Genomic DNA, 14,830 nt, shown 5'->3' on the forward strand with positions numbered 1-14,830 from the left:
ATCTCAAGTAGCAATAATAGTAATAATAAAGCAATAGTTAAAGTACTCATTGTGGACAAAAATACTATTTCTAGCACATCATGAATTATTTTTTTTAATTTTCACAATAAACATTTGTGCTTATTAAAATCATTGTTTCATAGATAGTAAAACTGAAATACAGAAAATTTTAATTACCAGGCCCATCAAACTGAGCCAATAAGTCGTAAAGCCATAAAATCAATCTAAGAAGGTGGACACAGAGTTTTCCTGCTTCACCACTCTACAGGGAGACTTGCTGGAGTGTTATAAAAGCTTAGCTAATTTAGTAGTCAGGGGGAGATATTACAGATTTTGTATAGACAATAAGCATGATGAGATCTTTGATTTGAGAAAATAAACCTTATAGGAGTGGGTAAAATCATCAAGAAACAGAACATAAACTGGAAAAGCAGTTAGAAAGCCATGAGAACAGTCATTGGTTCACTGTGGCCTTAACCATGAAAAAAAAAAAATCTCCACACAATTGCCAAACTATCTTATTTATTGTGAGATAACTATCTTATCACAAAAGAAAGATTAGCTCAATTTTTCCCTTTAGTTGTATATTTTACTTACTCTCTATTTTGATTATGTTCATGAACTCTTTCTCTTCTAATTTACCTTGAAATGGGAATATTTTGTTTCTTTTTAAGTAAATAATTCCAAGGTCAATATTTTTAATTCTTTTAATAACTAAAATATGTACTTACTTTATGTATGAAGTTGGCTTCCTCTCAAAATTTTTACATATTTATACTGAGTCCCAAGGTCATTTTAATATATTTTTAACACAGGTGTTATTCTTATCCTGTTTATTGTCAGTGGATGTCCACTTGACTTTTGCTAGTTTTATTATGATTGTTTCAGGGAAAAGGCAGGTCTTCCTTTCTTCCTATTCTCATTTACCACTTTGAACCCTGTGCCATTTCTCTGTTTCAGATGGTTGAAGGTTAAAGGTATCATATCACTCAGGTCCCTTTCATTGGGATATAATCATGCTCTTTACTAAAATCTAGGCAAAAATATCTGTTTCAGATATTGACTAATTAATTAGGACTAGATGAGTGACTTCATTAGGGAGATGCTGCCTGTCACTGAAACCTTGCCTTTTTATAAATATTTTTCTGACACTCATTCATCTGTAAACCTGGGGCATTTATAGTCACTGGTTTTACCAATTAAATTATCAGTTTGATAAATTCTTTTGGAAATCCAGATTCACAAATGATTTGTCCTGGATTTCTAATAACCTAATTGTAGCTGCTACTTGGGTAAACGTAAATAATTCTTTCTGTTTAAATGTGATAAATAGATTACTGTATACCATTGAGAAGAGTCACATTTTTTTTAATAATATAAAAATGGATGTTCAGTTATATGTTACTTAGAAAAGAGATTCCTCTCTGAAATAAAGTCAAATATTTTGTATTACTTATTTATTTCTGTGTAACAAATTTCTCCAAAATTTTGTGACTTAAAGCAACAGACAGACAAGCTACCAGGCAAATCTGCAGTCTAATTTGAAGACTTGACTTGGGGAGGATACACTTCGAAGCCCACTCACCTAATTTTTGGCAGGCCTCATTTCTTCACCAGTGTTGGACTATAGATATTGATTTCTTGTTGGCTTTTGGTCAGAGGTCCCTCTCAATTCCTTCTCATGTTGACATGGCAGCCAGAATTGTCTCATGACATGGCTGCAGGCTTCCTCCAAAGCAAGCAATCCACAAGAGAGAGAAAACATATACCCAAGACTTTAACCTAATCTCTGAAATGACAAACTATAACTTCTACTTTATTTTGTTGATCATAACTGAGTTGGTAATTCCATCTCTTAGTTGAGGAGAAAATTATGCAAGCATGTTAATACTAAGAGGTTGAAATCATTGGGGAAGCATCTAGTCTGCCACACTGGGATAATTTATTTTTGGTTAAATGTTTCATCAAAACTAATTGAAGAAAAAATTAATGAAAGCCATAATATGTTGTCCTTATAGAATTTATATGTATATGTATATAATATCTGTATGTATGTATATACTATCTGGCTATTGACAATCATAAAAGATTATTTAGCAATCCTATAGTTACAAGTAGGCATTTTGATTCTTGATCAGTCAGCTGAATTTCTAATGTTTTTGCAAAGAAATTCAACTTCATATGAGGCTAATGGATATAACCAAAGTTTATTAAAAATCAGTAAAATATGTACTTCATTTATTTCTACAAAGAAGAAAGTGAAATATAAACATCGTATCATACCGAGAAATTAAAGAGAAAAATAAAAAGATACTTATGAATATAACCATCGAACTTGATAAAATGATTCAATAACGTTGTGGCTCTAGAAAGCTAATTATATTGTGCAACTAATAGGAGGCAAGGAAAAGGATTCCTTTAATGAAGCCTACTCTCATAAATCTTGGGGGTGAGAAAGAAGTGATATATAGGTGTGTGGTTGCAAAGGGCTTATTTTAAGAGGAATATGAGTCAATAAAAAGTGTAAATTTAAAGATACAAAAACCAAAGGGAAGCACATTTTTTTGAAGAGATGGGAATTATGAATGTTGCTAGAGGAATTAACTGTGAAGAGGGAAACGAGTGCCCCTTCCACTGAGGTGGGAGGTAAAAATGTGGCAAACAACCGGAAATTTGCCTTCCTAACAGTCTCTGTTTTCTCTGGAAAGTAAATGCAAAGGTTATATTTTCAATGAGTAGACCATTTTAGGAAATTAGTAAATGGAAGCAGAAAATGATGAGCAATAGAGAGTTGGAGAGGTTGGAGACTGAGACATCAGTCAGCCTTTTGAAATGTATTTTAGGATGCAATGCTCACTGACTCCCCATCACTTTTTGAATATATTACTGAATTGCCCTGCTGACTTTTTGCTGTCTCTTTAGTCCATAGTTTCTGGGGTAAATATCATTCTGTAAAACCAGTAACATAAAGACCTCAGGGATATATGCCCGTCTGGCTTCTCCTTGGACAGCTTGATAGTCTACATCAGCCATACATGAAGTTCCCTAAATCTAGCTGTATTGTATCTGTGACCTCTTCATAGGTTCTGCCTTTGTGTGTTAATCTGTATGCTTGAGGAGAGCAGAAGCAATATCTCTCCTCATCGCATGATGCCCTGCAAATGTAAATATCTATTTGTCCACCTATATTTATAAAGTAAAGGAACATTTTTAAATTGTAATAGAATAAGCTTCTGAGAGTGCTTAGAAGAATAACAAAACAAAGGAATTGAAAGTATGTATTTTAGATTGGAAACAGAATGTGGTTTCACCAAGACCCTATAGATAGGTTGGAGAAAAAAACAAATGGAAGTTTATCATTGACTTAACTTAAATTTGAATCTAAGTGCTTTGGCAGCCAAAGCTAGAGGAAAGCAAAATTGTCAAATATTTCTTAACAATTGATTCAAAGGGAAAGTTATCTTTATGAAACTACTCTTAGTAATATAATAGGCAATATCTTCACTTAATACTTTTAGAAAAATATAAAACTTGTTCAATAAAAATTTTATATATTGATAGACCATAATATGTTAGAGAATAAAATTTGTGTTTTGAGCTGAAATATTATGGTCCAGGTATGTCATTGTATTATGATCTAATGAAATGTAGGAATAGAATTTAATAAATCTGTAATTAACCTCTAATTACATTTCTCTTAATAAGATATCTTAGGCTACCTTTAGCAAGAGTTGGATTGAAGCTTTCTCAGTGATGCCTTTCAAAGATTTTAAACTGGAGACTTGAACATTTTTATACAAGGTATAGAGAAGGGAAAGGTGCAATATTTTACATGGTTTTAGGAATATGATTTTTATTCTTACTTTGGTCAAAGACCATATTTCTTCTTATTAGAGTTTAAAAATTCATATTCTTGTGTATATCTCAAATATGACTCTCAAATAAGAAATCTGTTTTTACCCTTGAGTTAGGTACTGTCTGAGAGACAGTTTGAGTCTAAAAGAAATCTTAGGATAAGATGCTATTATTTTAGAGCCTTGACTATGTTGACTATAGAAGAATATCAGCAGAATAAATATGTAATTTTGAGATACTTGCATTCTAGTAAATTCTCAGAATTAAGTTCCTTGCAAAAGACAATCCCTAGATAGCTGAGGGAATCGATAAGGTTATTTAGTATTCTCCATTTAAATATTAGAAAATAGCTACCAAACCATGGGCTATTTGATAATAGCTGATATTGTCACTCTTTCTGTTAAGAATTAGTCAATTCTAGCAGTGAAGTCTTATTTTTAATATTGATAATTCCAGTGTCATCAGTGTGAAAATAATATTAAAGGTGGGAGTCAACAATTTAACATTATTTTTGAATTAAGATGTATATTTTAAAGAGGGTTGGAAAGAATGTAGCCATGATTTATTAACACTTATAAATATGTTTAAAGACACTTATGAAAGATTCTCTAATAGCATCATATGAAATATCTAGTTAATTTGTTTTTTGGTCTCTGGTTTCGAACCACCAAATACCCTAAAATTTATTTTCCTTATATTTAATTATTCATTGATGATGGGTCCTTAGACAATGTATAGTAGAAGTTAGGATATTTAAACAAAATTAATGATATGACTGAGACAGGCTGGTGTTCCAAATATATATCTCATTTTCAGCTTAATTAATAAACAATATTATTTTGTCAATTGAATTAATGATAAGCAAATGGGTTAATTGACTTTGTTTCTCACCCAGTATACCAAATTTTTTAAACTAACGTTATCAAAAATACATATTTTTTGTGATGAATGTTTTTCCCTTAAGTCTTGAATTCACTCATTTTTGTTCAATTGGATAAATTGCATGTGCTATGTGCCCAGTGGTGTTTAGGGCTCTATGGAGAATAAAAGAGAATTATGATAAAAGGTTTTTATTTATTAAATAGTTTATCAGCTATTTGGAGTAATAAATTACTGAATAAAATAAAAGTCAGAAAGTAATATACATCAAAATGCATGGCAAGCCAATACAAAGGATCAACAAGGGTGAGAACATTGAGAACAGCAAAGTTAAAATAAAGTTTCTGTAGAAGAGAATAAATGTAAACCATTCTCCAAAAGAGGTAAGGAGTAAGCAGGAGACAACAGATAGAGAATGTGAGAAAAGAAGCAGCCATGGTATGGGAATGGAGATTACTGTTCTTACAGAGCAGCAGAACCAGTGATAAGGTCTGCCTAAGAGATCTGACATATATCAGAGAAATAGCTTGATGAAAGCTATGTTAGAAAAATTCATCTCTATACTAATGTGGAGATTCAACTGCATGTAAGAAGGCATCGTCTAGGAAGACTGGAAAAATGAACTGACATTTTTTTTTTATTTATTTAAGATATCATTGCAGTTATATGTTGAAAAAATGAGAATGGATGAATGAATGTGGTTATTACTATTCAAGCAGAAAATAATGATTTTATAATTTCCTCTTTTTGTCTGTGTATACGAAACAAATGATGCTAACAATTACCTGTTACTATACATAGCTCTTTCCTGGAGCTAGATGATTTTGGCGCATCCTCATCTTTCATGAAATGTGGAACTCAAATTAATGAGTCTGTATTACTGATTAGAATAAAAATGTGATTTATATATAAGTGATCCCCAGGCCTTGGAGTAAGCTAAATTAGAAATTAATTTATATGGACTTGGAGTTTCAAGTATCTATAGGAAATATGTATACATTTTAGGACATTTATTTAAATTACTTATATAAAACATATAAAATACATGTTTATAGTAAATAATTAAAAATAAAATTATGTTAAGAACTTAACAAAAGAAATCAACTAGGTAATATAATTATAAATAATATTTATGCACATTATATTTTACACAATAGTTTATATGAAATAATATTAAAATAAGAATCATGTTAGTGCATAATGCCATGAATAACCCCCAAACTTTGCTCACTGCTCATGAGATAATGTAGCATTTAGGTCATTTAGCTTTTCTGATTATAAGCATGAGATGAGCAATGCATGAGATGAGCAAAGTCTTCTCTAGCTCTTAACATCTGACTCTTAAGCAGTGGTGATCAAAAAAGATGAAAATTAGCAAACTAAGGAGAGAAAAAAAGACAGTTAAGTTTTTCTTAACAACTTCAAACTTGTGTCATGGAACTATATAGCATTTCAAAATCTTTGGGGAGGATTAAATTCATACCTATTGATATCTGGTGCCTACTAAAGCATAAACCCAGTGCCTCTGAGGATTTAAAATTACTTTTAAAGGGTATTAACACAATCCATCATATTCACTTTGAAATTTTCTTACTATAATGACCTGCTGAATCAGCTTTGCTAAATCTAACTTCCCTTAAATCACTTTATTCTGTTCCACAAGTTCTAATTTTGATGACCAAGATGATCGGAATATAAGTTTATATAACTTTTGGCACTGAATTCTCTTTTATAAACTTAAAAACTGGAAACTTGCTTGGAAAAAGAATCTTTCAAAATCATTAGTTTATTGATATTGCTTTTGTCATCATCTTTTAAACAGACCATAAAATCAATAGCTTGTATTCATTTATTTGAATAATAGAATATAATTAACATCACGTAAGAATAAGCATTAAATTATAATGTATTTGGAAGAAACTATTTCAATCAGCTACACTTCTATTGCCTTTTTCTTATAAAACAATATTTTAAAATAAAATCTAGCCACAACTGAATAGCTCATATAATCTATTCAAAAACTAATTCAAAACTTGCAATTCAGAGCTAGGTTTTTTAGACCTAGGACAAATATTTTTCACATAGTATATATTTAATAAATATAAATTGAAATAATTCAAGTTTGAATTATATTACAGATATAAAAAATGTTAATTTAAAAATGTAAACATGTTCACAGGCAAAATATATTTCCTAAGAAAAAATATATTCAATATTGATATAATAACATTGTTATTAATATAACAATGGTAAATCATATATGCTAATATGTGTTTCATTAAAGCATGTATCTATTACTTTAAGTAAATTCTGGAAGACACATAATAACACCATTTTGTTAGTCTAAATACAACCAATAGTTCTAAAAAGTATTATCTTTTTATTAAAATTTAATAAAAATCACCATGTATTGATTTGATGACAAAATTGATTCCTGTCACTTCAATCAAAATATCAGCTCTTGCTACTCAAGAGAAATAAGACTTCCATATAATCATAATTCATTGACTACCATCTATCTATATTTGTGCTTCACAATTATTGAAGCATCTGCTGGTAATTTTTGTATGGAATAACTTGAAATGCATTGGTAGCTTAAAGAGAGCATCCTTCATTCATTAAATACAAGCTATTGAAAGACTTCCACTAGGTAGAGAAGCTAAAGGGCTACATTTTTTTTTTAAGGGCTACATTTAAAACATACAAAAAAGAAAAAGATAACTGACACTTTCCTTTCTGAAAAAACAGTAAAGTATAATGAGAAATTAGTAGAGAATCTCACAACACAATTGGTTACCACTAATACAGCCATAAGCTGTAGTAGACACAGACTATGGAGTAGGAGAGAGACCTTTTCCTATTTAATTCACACACAGACTATTTCTTCAAATAATTTTTGAAAGGTATATGCTACATAACACGTACCATAATAGGTCTGTGACACCTAATAGGTTCAAAAAATATTTATTTAGCATTTAATATAAAATTTATTATTTATTTGGGCTTGATTTTTTAAGAATCCTTCTTTGTTACCTAATAGGTTCAATAAATATTTATTTAGCATTTAATACAAAATTTATTATTTATTTGGGCTTGATTTTTTAAGAATCCTTCTTTGTTATATAGTACTGTCCAAAAACATAATACATTTGCATCACAAAGAAATATGTTCTCTAGTGGCCTTTCCTTTGGGCACATGGTTGCCTTTCTGATGTATAAGGTACCAGCACCAATGAACAAGAAAAACTGAGCCACACTGAGTATATAAAAAAGGAAAACAGAAGGATGGATTCAGAAATCCGCTCCCTGCCACAAAGGCTTGTTGAGCACATTGGGAAAATCCCAGAAAGTTAAACTCTTATATTGCCCAAAGGCATAAATATTTTTTCACTATTCTTAGATTGTTGAATCTTGATGTTGTAAAACCTCAGTTAACTTGCCAGTAGTTTTAGATCTTAGAGGAGGAGCTAACAAAATCCAACCCATTCTGTGCACAGAGAAGAAGCTCCATTGGTGATTTTAGAAAAAAACATCACAGGATTATTTAGCATTGTATAGGATATTTAAGGATGAATAAAGTGAAAGAAAATGAGAAAGAGAAAGAAACACACTAATGATTCCACATTATAAAACAAGGCTAATAAGCACATAGTAAAAGAGGCACATATTGTTGAAAAACTTGCTGAAAATTCAGGTGAAAATAAAACTCGTATAGTATATATGCTTTATATTTTCAATAAAATACATAAGAATATAAACTTCATGAAACAATAAAAGATAAGGATGATACAATAATGGATCAAGAAAAAGAAGGAACTGGATAAAAGACTGAAATAAAGGGGAGCTTGACGAGATCAGAAAAAAATGTAATGTCATGAATAATACAATAGCCAAATAAAGATGACATTAGAAACAAAATAACAGAATCTACACTATGGAAAATAAAATCAGTACTATAGAGGACTAGCCGGAGATTATTTCTCATATTAAAGGGGAAAAAGATAGAAAATAATAGATTCTGAAGCAAAAAGTAAAAACACAACATAGAAAGATAAAACACAAAAGAAAAATGGAGAACTTTATATGTAAATATATATGCATTATTCTTAAATTCAATACTAACAACTTGAATCTACCTTAATAAGAAAGTAATAGTCCATTACCAAGTCAAAGTTATTCCGGAATGTCTTAATAGATAATAATAAAACCCAAAGAATATGTATGAGACATAATGTGCAGTTTACATACTTTAACTCATTTTAATTCTCCTAAAAAGCTTACTAGTTACTGTTATTATCATCATTTAACCTGATGAGGAAATTGAGACAGAGAGATTAAGTAAGAGACCAAGCCAAGGTCATCCAGCTAGTAGTAAGCAATAGCTGTGATGTGAAGAATGCATTTGTTTGTTGTTTAAAAAGTGAGTATCTGTTTTTATGAATTTGTGTGTAATATGAATATGTGCGGTCTTATGTATACAGGATTAGAAAAAATGGCACTAAAAATCTGAAAGATAAACTACTCTATACCATATAACTGTACATTTATAGATATACATTAAAAAAAGAAACTGAAGCAACATACACCAAAATATTAAGAAAGCTACCTTTGAGTGATCAATTTAATAGTGATTGATTTTTATATTATCTTTTCTGCTTTTCAGAAGGGATGATATCTATATAATCTGCATATAAATATCTAAATAATGACATAATTATCTGTAAAAGTTATCAAAATGAGGGTATCTTAAAGCCATACAGTAGTAACTGGTTCCAGATAAGTTCGACTTCAATAAACAAGTATTAAAATGGGAAAAATATATTAGGTAACTATTTTCATAAAAAAGAAAAGAGGCAGAGGAAGACAGATTTGTGAAAAAAAGGGGAAACTAATGACGAGATCTCCATAGGAGTCCAGTTTTTTGCCTTAGGACAATTTCCCAGCCCTGTGCGGGGGCCAGGAAATTCAGGCAGAGTGTGGATATCCCAGAGTTCAGAAAGCAGAGATCAGAGTGCTGGGTAGCTGAAGTAGAATCTGTAAATCAGGGTAACAGAAAGAAGGGAGTTCTGCAGGACTGATTCTAGAAGTCCATATGGGGTTTCCCGTGAATATTTGCCCAAAGGCTATTCTGTACTCCTGGAAGACTAAAAAAATCCAAGGCTTATGATATATCAACATAGCAGCTTTTATGGTGTTGACAGCAGAACAGAGATGGGGAGATTCAAGAGTCCTGACAGAAGAACAGAAGAGAATATTGACACTTAAACCATTTTAGAATGAAGAGACCTCGTAAACGCTCCTGGCAACATGAAGAAAGTCAGAAGGCTCTTCCTTAGTGGTTAGAGTTATGCCCTGTAGAAATGTTCTCTAATGGGAATAATAGGAAGTACTTAGGATTGTTGAGAGGATTACTACTTCATCTGAAGTAAGTGTTTTAACACAGATTATATTAATATTATCATCATCATTTCTATTATTACTATGTGCAGGACATGAAACTGTTGAAAGACGTATATCAAGTCATGAGACAAAGCTATTTTTTTTATATTCAAATGATGCTTTTATAATAAAATAAGAGTTGGATGAAGTAAACTGAAAAAGAGATGTTAACTATTAAGACAAAACAATTAGAATCAGACTTTGAGCAGATCACTAAGTACATGATTATATACTATGTTAGTTTCCTATTGCCACTGAAACAAGTAAGTTACCACAAACTTTGTGGCTTAAAACAACACAAATTTGTTACCTTACAGTTTTAGAGGACAGAAATTCAAAATGAGTATAATGAGGTGAAAATCAAGGTGTTAGCAGGGCTGGTTCCTTCTCTAGGGAAGAACCCATGTCCTTGTCTTCTCTAGCTTTTAGAGGTTGCTCATATTCCACTTACGGCTATTTCCTCTATTTTCAAATACAGCTACATTGCATCTTCTCTTTCTTTCATATGTGACACTCTCTCTTGTATCAAATTTTCTGCCTCTATCTTATGATATATGTGATTACATTTAGGACATACTCAGATGATCTAGAATAATTTCTCCATCTCAAGATACTTAAGTACATCTGCAAAGCTTCTTTTCTTATATAAAGTAACATTCACAGATTCTAGGGATTGGGGCACAATTATCCAATGCCAAATATTATAAGAGAAAGTTGAAAATGAGAGAGGAACAGAGGAGGATATGCTAGAGTGTTCTGCAAAATTTTATTTTTAAAAGTGTTTAGTTAAGGAGAAACAAATTTGAAGCGAAAACAAATGTACAAAATAAAATTTCATTGTTATTTTTAGGTGTTTTAAATGTTTATCTACGTTTGAAAGGGCAGACAACGATAGAGAATCCACTGTGGTCTTCTAGTGGGAATAAAGGACAACGATGGAATGAGGCTCATGTTAATATATATCCAATTACTTCATTTCAGGTAAGAGAACAATTATTTCTGTGGATACATTGCTGCATATGAGCATAACATTAAAGGCAGACTTTGAACAAACATTAGAATATGAATATTCAGAAATTCTGTGATATGAACATCACCAAAATCGTATTTTTAGGCATGGAGTGACACCGGAGTTCAGGTCACCCAAACAGTAACAATATGATTAAGGTTCTCTTTAGTTGTAAAAGCTGTTTTATAAAGAGAAAATGCCCTTTTCCTTTATTGATTAACATCTATTAAGTAATATGTTTGAATAATAGTCTATCAAATGATTTGCCTGGAGAAAATGTGATCCATTGCTATAAAGTCAAACTTGTATATTTTTTTCCCTAAAGAAAAATAAAATAGGTTCTTGCAATAATGGAAACTAGATAATCAATTCTCAATTAATCTGTTTAAATTTTACTCGATGAAATTTTATATACTTTAGTAAAATGTGTCTCTTTGAGGTAATGTCATTTTAGTAATTTATCACTTTGATTTCAAAGTCAGAGAACTTTAAACAAGTTTTTTTCTTTGTTTTTATACAGAAAAGAAGTAAGTCTTAGATTGAATTAAGAGAGTTAGCTGCAAATATATAATAGAAATTTTAATGACTATAACAATGGCCATCATGGCTAAAAACAGTAATTCATAAAACTATTTCAGTGGAGAAAATAATGTACTTTAAGTAATTTTAGTAACTACATATGTATATAATATACCTAGGTTGAGTTTTTTTCTACTGATGATTTTTAGATGCAGTCATGGCATATACAATAAGAGTATGAAAAATGTAACAGCTCCAATTCTGCCTCTCTTTTTTTTCCTTTGGTGGAATGTCCTTTTCTTGAAACCTAATTTATAAAATTCTAATGGCTTTTATTTAGAAATTATACTTCTATACCTAACCACGATAATAAAAGTGCATATAGTTGTTTACAATGGTAAAGAATAATGAAGTAAGAATAGCCGATTATCTACAAATATATAAAATATACTCAGATCGTAGACCCTGAGAATCATTTTGTTTCTATAAAGGAGAATGTAATTGTGAAAATTAAATCCATGGTAATATATCATTAAACCAAATTAAACTAGGGAGACAGAATTCCAAAGCATTACTGATAAAAGTAACCTTACTATTAAAATGTATACATCTATATAAGCATCAAAGAGCACTTATTTCTAAAAATTTGATGTTTTTCCAGATATATTTTTGCTTCCTACATGTTTTTCTTGCCAACACAAAATTCTTAAATCAAATATGTATACAATAAGTATTTAAGAGAATAGCTATATTAATATTTCCTTCAGTATAATCCTTTGTTGCCACAGACATTTTAGTAAATTTAATAAATATTTATTGAGCACCTTCAGGGCAATTATTTATTGTCATTGGCAACAGTTCAACAAATACTTATTGAGCCATTACTCTGTGCCAGGCACATTGCTAGGCATGAAGATTTAAAAAATATATCATTTACCTCAGAATCATAGAAATACATATTTAAAAAAAATATATATATATATATCTCATATACTATAATAAATGCAGTAACAGAGATCTACACAAGGTTCTATGAGCACACCTAACTGAAAAGATTATGGAGAAAAGTCAAGAAAAGTTGATTGTATGAGGTGAAACTTGAACCTAAGAGAGGGATTAAAAAGCAGAGGAAGGGCTGATATTAATATTGCAGCAAGGTTCAAAGTGAACAAGGATATCGAGGTCATATACCACAGGATTTGCCAGAGAAACAGAGATATTTACCTGGAATTTAGTTCACAAAAATAAGTCAAAGACTAGTCTGAGATGAAGTTAAGGAACCTGAGGAGTTTAGGCAATAGGGAGGCATTAAAAGATTTTACTTAAGGGAGGACATACTACATCACTCAGGTTGTTGTAGGGAAGATTGGTTCAAGGAGGTAAAATTAGGCTGTCAAATCAAGTACGACTCCATTGCAAAATCCACATAAAAGATGTTGAAGGGAAAAATTAGGAAAGTAGTTTAAAGAAAAGTGGATGATTTCAAGATTATATTTGATGTAAATATATATAACATATTATATATTTATTACATATTAAGTTTAATATACATCTGTGAATAGTTATTAAAAGATGGAACCATGCAGAACACCAGCCAATCATTAACATTAACCACAGAAGAGAAGTTTTTTTAGAGTTAAAAGGAAAGAGATCCAGGAAAGTTTAATTCCCCTCAAATTTAAAGACAGTGTTACTCAAATTGGAAAGTAGATTGAGTTCAGTGGACTGGTCGTTACAGAGTGTTCGTTCTTGAGAAATTTGCATAAGGTGGTAAAGAAATTAGTAAAACCACCATCTTAACTAAGATTATTCACTATTCAGAATTAAGAGAATGACCTACAGGCTGATATTAAATTATTATAACTTATGCAAATAGTTATTTTATTCCGTCATTTTTCACATTAGAAAAAGTATAGATTTTGTTTTATTTTGTTTTATTTTGTTTTTGCAAGTGAATGAATTCTTTGTTCAAGATGTTACAAGAGAGAGAACTTAAAGAGAATGTTGAATTTCAATGGTCCTTATCAATAGCCATAGGACCCAAGTCACCAGGTTCAAGATAATTATCTAAGTTTCAGTGAAAAGGTTTTTCTCCAAAGAAAGGAGGAAAGGAAAAACTTAAGGAGGTTTACTAAAAAGATTAAGAATTTTGCTAGTGATGGCGCATATCAATCGAGGCAAGAAACAAGAGGCAGAATGCCAGTTCCAAGTTTATTGTTGTAATCTTATAGAAAGAAATTGCTTTTCTTTGTGATTTGGCCTATCTTAGTCCATTGCATCCCATTCCCAGAATTGTTGATTAAAAGAAGGAATGGATTTCAAGATGTGAGTTAATCTTTTGTTATCAGGGAGAATGTGGTCAGTGTAAATTCAGAGCAAAACACTTTTACAACTTACTACAAATGACAACAGATTTTCTACAGCCTCAGCAATTTGCATATTACATTCACAAAAAGAGATTGACAACAATGTTCAAAGCAAATGTTCAGGAATGTCTAAATGAATAAAACTTTATTCACAATGAGTCAAACCTTGGAGAATTTCACTATAATGAGCTCTTATTTTTATTCCAACCGAGAGAAATCAGACTAGATTTTCATAGCTGGTACCCAAAGTAGTTATCATTTCTGGTGCTTTTGTTCCTTTTTGTAAATCCATACGCCATCCAGTATCAATTTTGTTTTGCCTGAAGGATTTCGTTTACATCATTTAACATTTATTGTAGCGTGGGCTGCTAGACATAAATTCTTTTCACTTTTCTTATTTCTGAAAAAATCTATTTCACCGTTATTTTGTGAAGATATTTCCTCTGAGAATAGTGTCCTGATGTTTCATTTTGGAACCCTAAGGAGGTTGTTCTGCTGTCTTTGTTTGCATTGTTTCCAAGGATAAATTTGCTGACGCTCTTATATTTAGTCACCTATGTGTAATGTGACTCTACTTTGGTTGCTTTTAAGATTTTCTTTTTATCACTAGTTTTGGGCAATTTTACTATGATGTGATTTTGTGTAGTTTTCTTCTTTTTTATGTGCTTGGGGTTCATTGAACTTGTTAGATCTGTGGGTTTATAGTTTTGATAAAATGTAAGTATTTTCTGGCTAATGTTTCTTAAATATTTTTGCTCTTCTT

At 30.8% G+C, this 14,830-nt stretch overlaps 1 protein-coding gene across 1 annotated transcript in view; it reads left to right on the forward strand.

The window, feature by feature from the left end:
- The window catches only part of MDGA2 (MAM domain containing glycosylphosphatidylinositol anchor 2), an 813,395-nt gene that overhangs the window by 783,017 nt on the left and 15,548 nt on the right, over positions 1 to 14,830 (forward strand). The window contains exon 15 of the mRNA XM_006922688.3: positions 11,024 to 11,154. Within this exon, the coding sequence (XP_006922750.1) occupies positions 11,024 to 11,154 (131 nt within the window). The remainder of the gene's footprint in view (positions 1 to 11,023; positions 11,155 to 14,830) is intronic.

Source organism: Pteropus alecto, unplaced genomic scaffold (assembly GCF_000325575.1).
Source record: "Pteropus alecto unplaced genomic scaffold, ASM32557v1 scaffold38, whole genome shotgun sequence".
NCBI classification, from domain to species: Eukaryota; Metazoa; Chordata; class Mammalia; order Chiroptera; family Pteropodidae; genus Pteropus; species Pteropus alecto.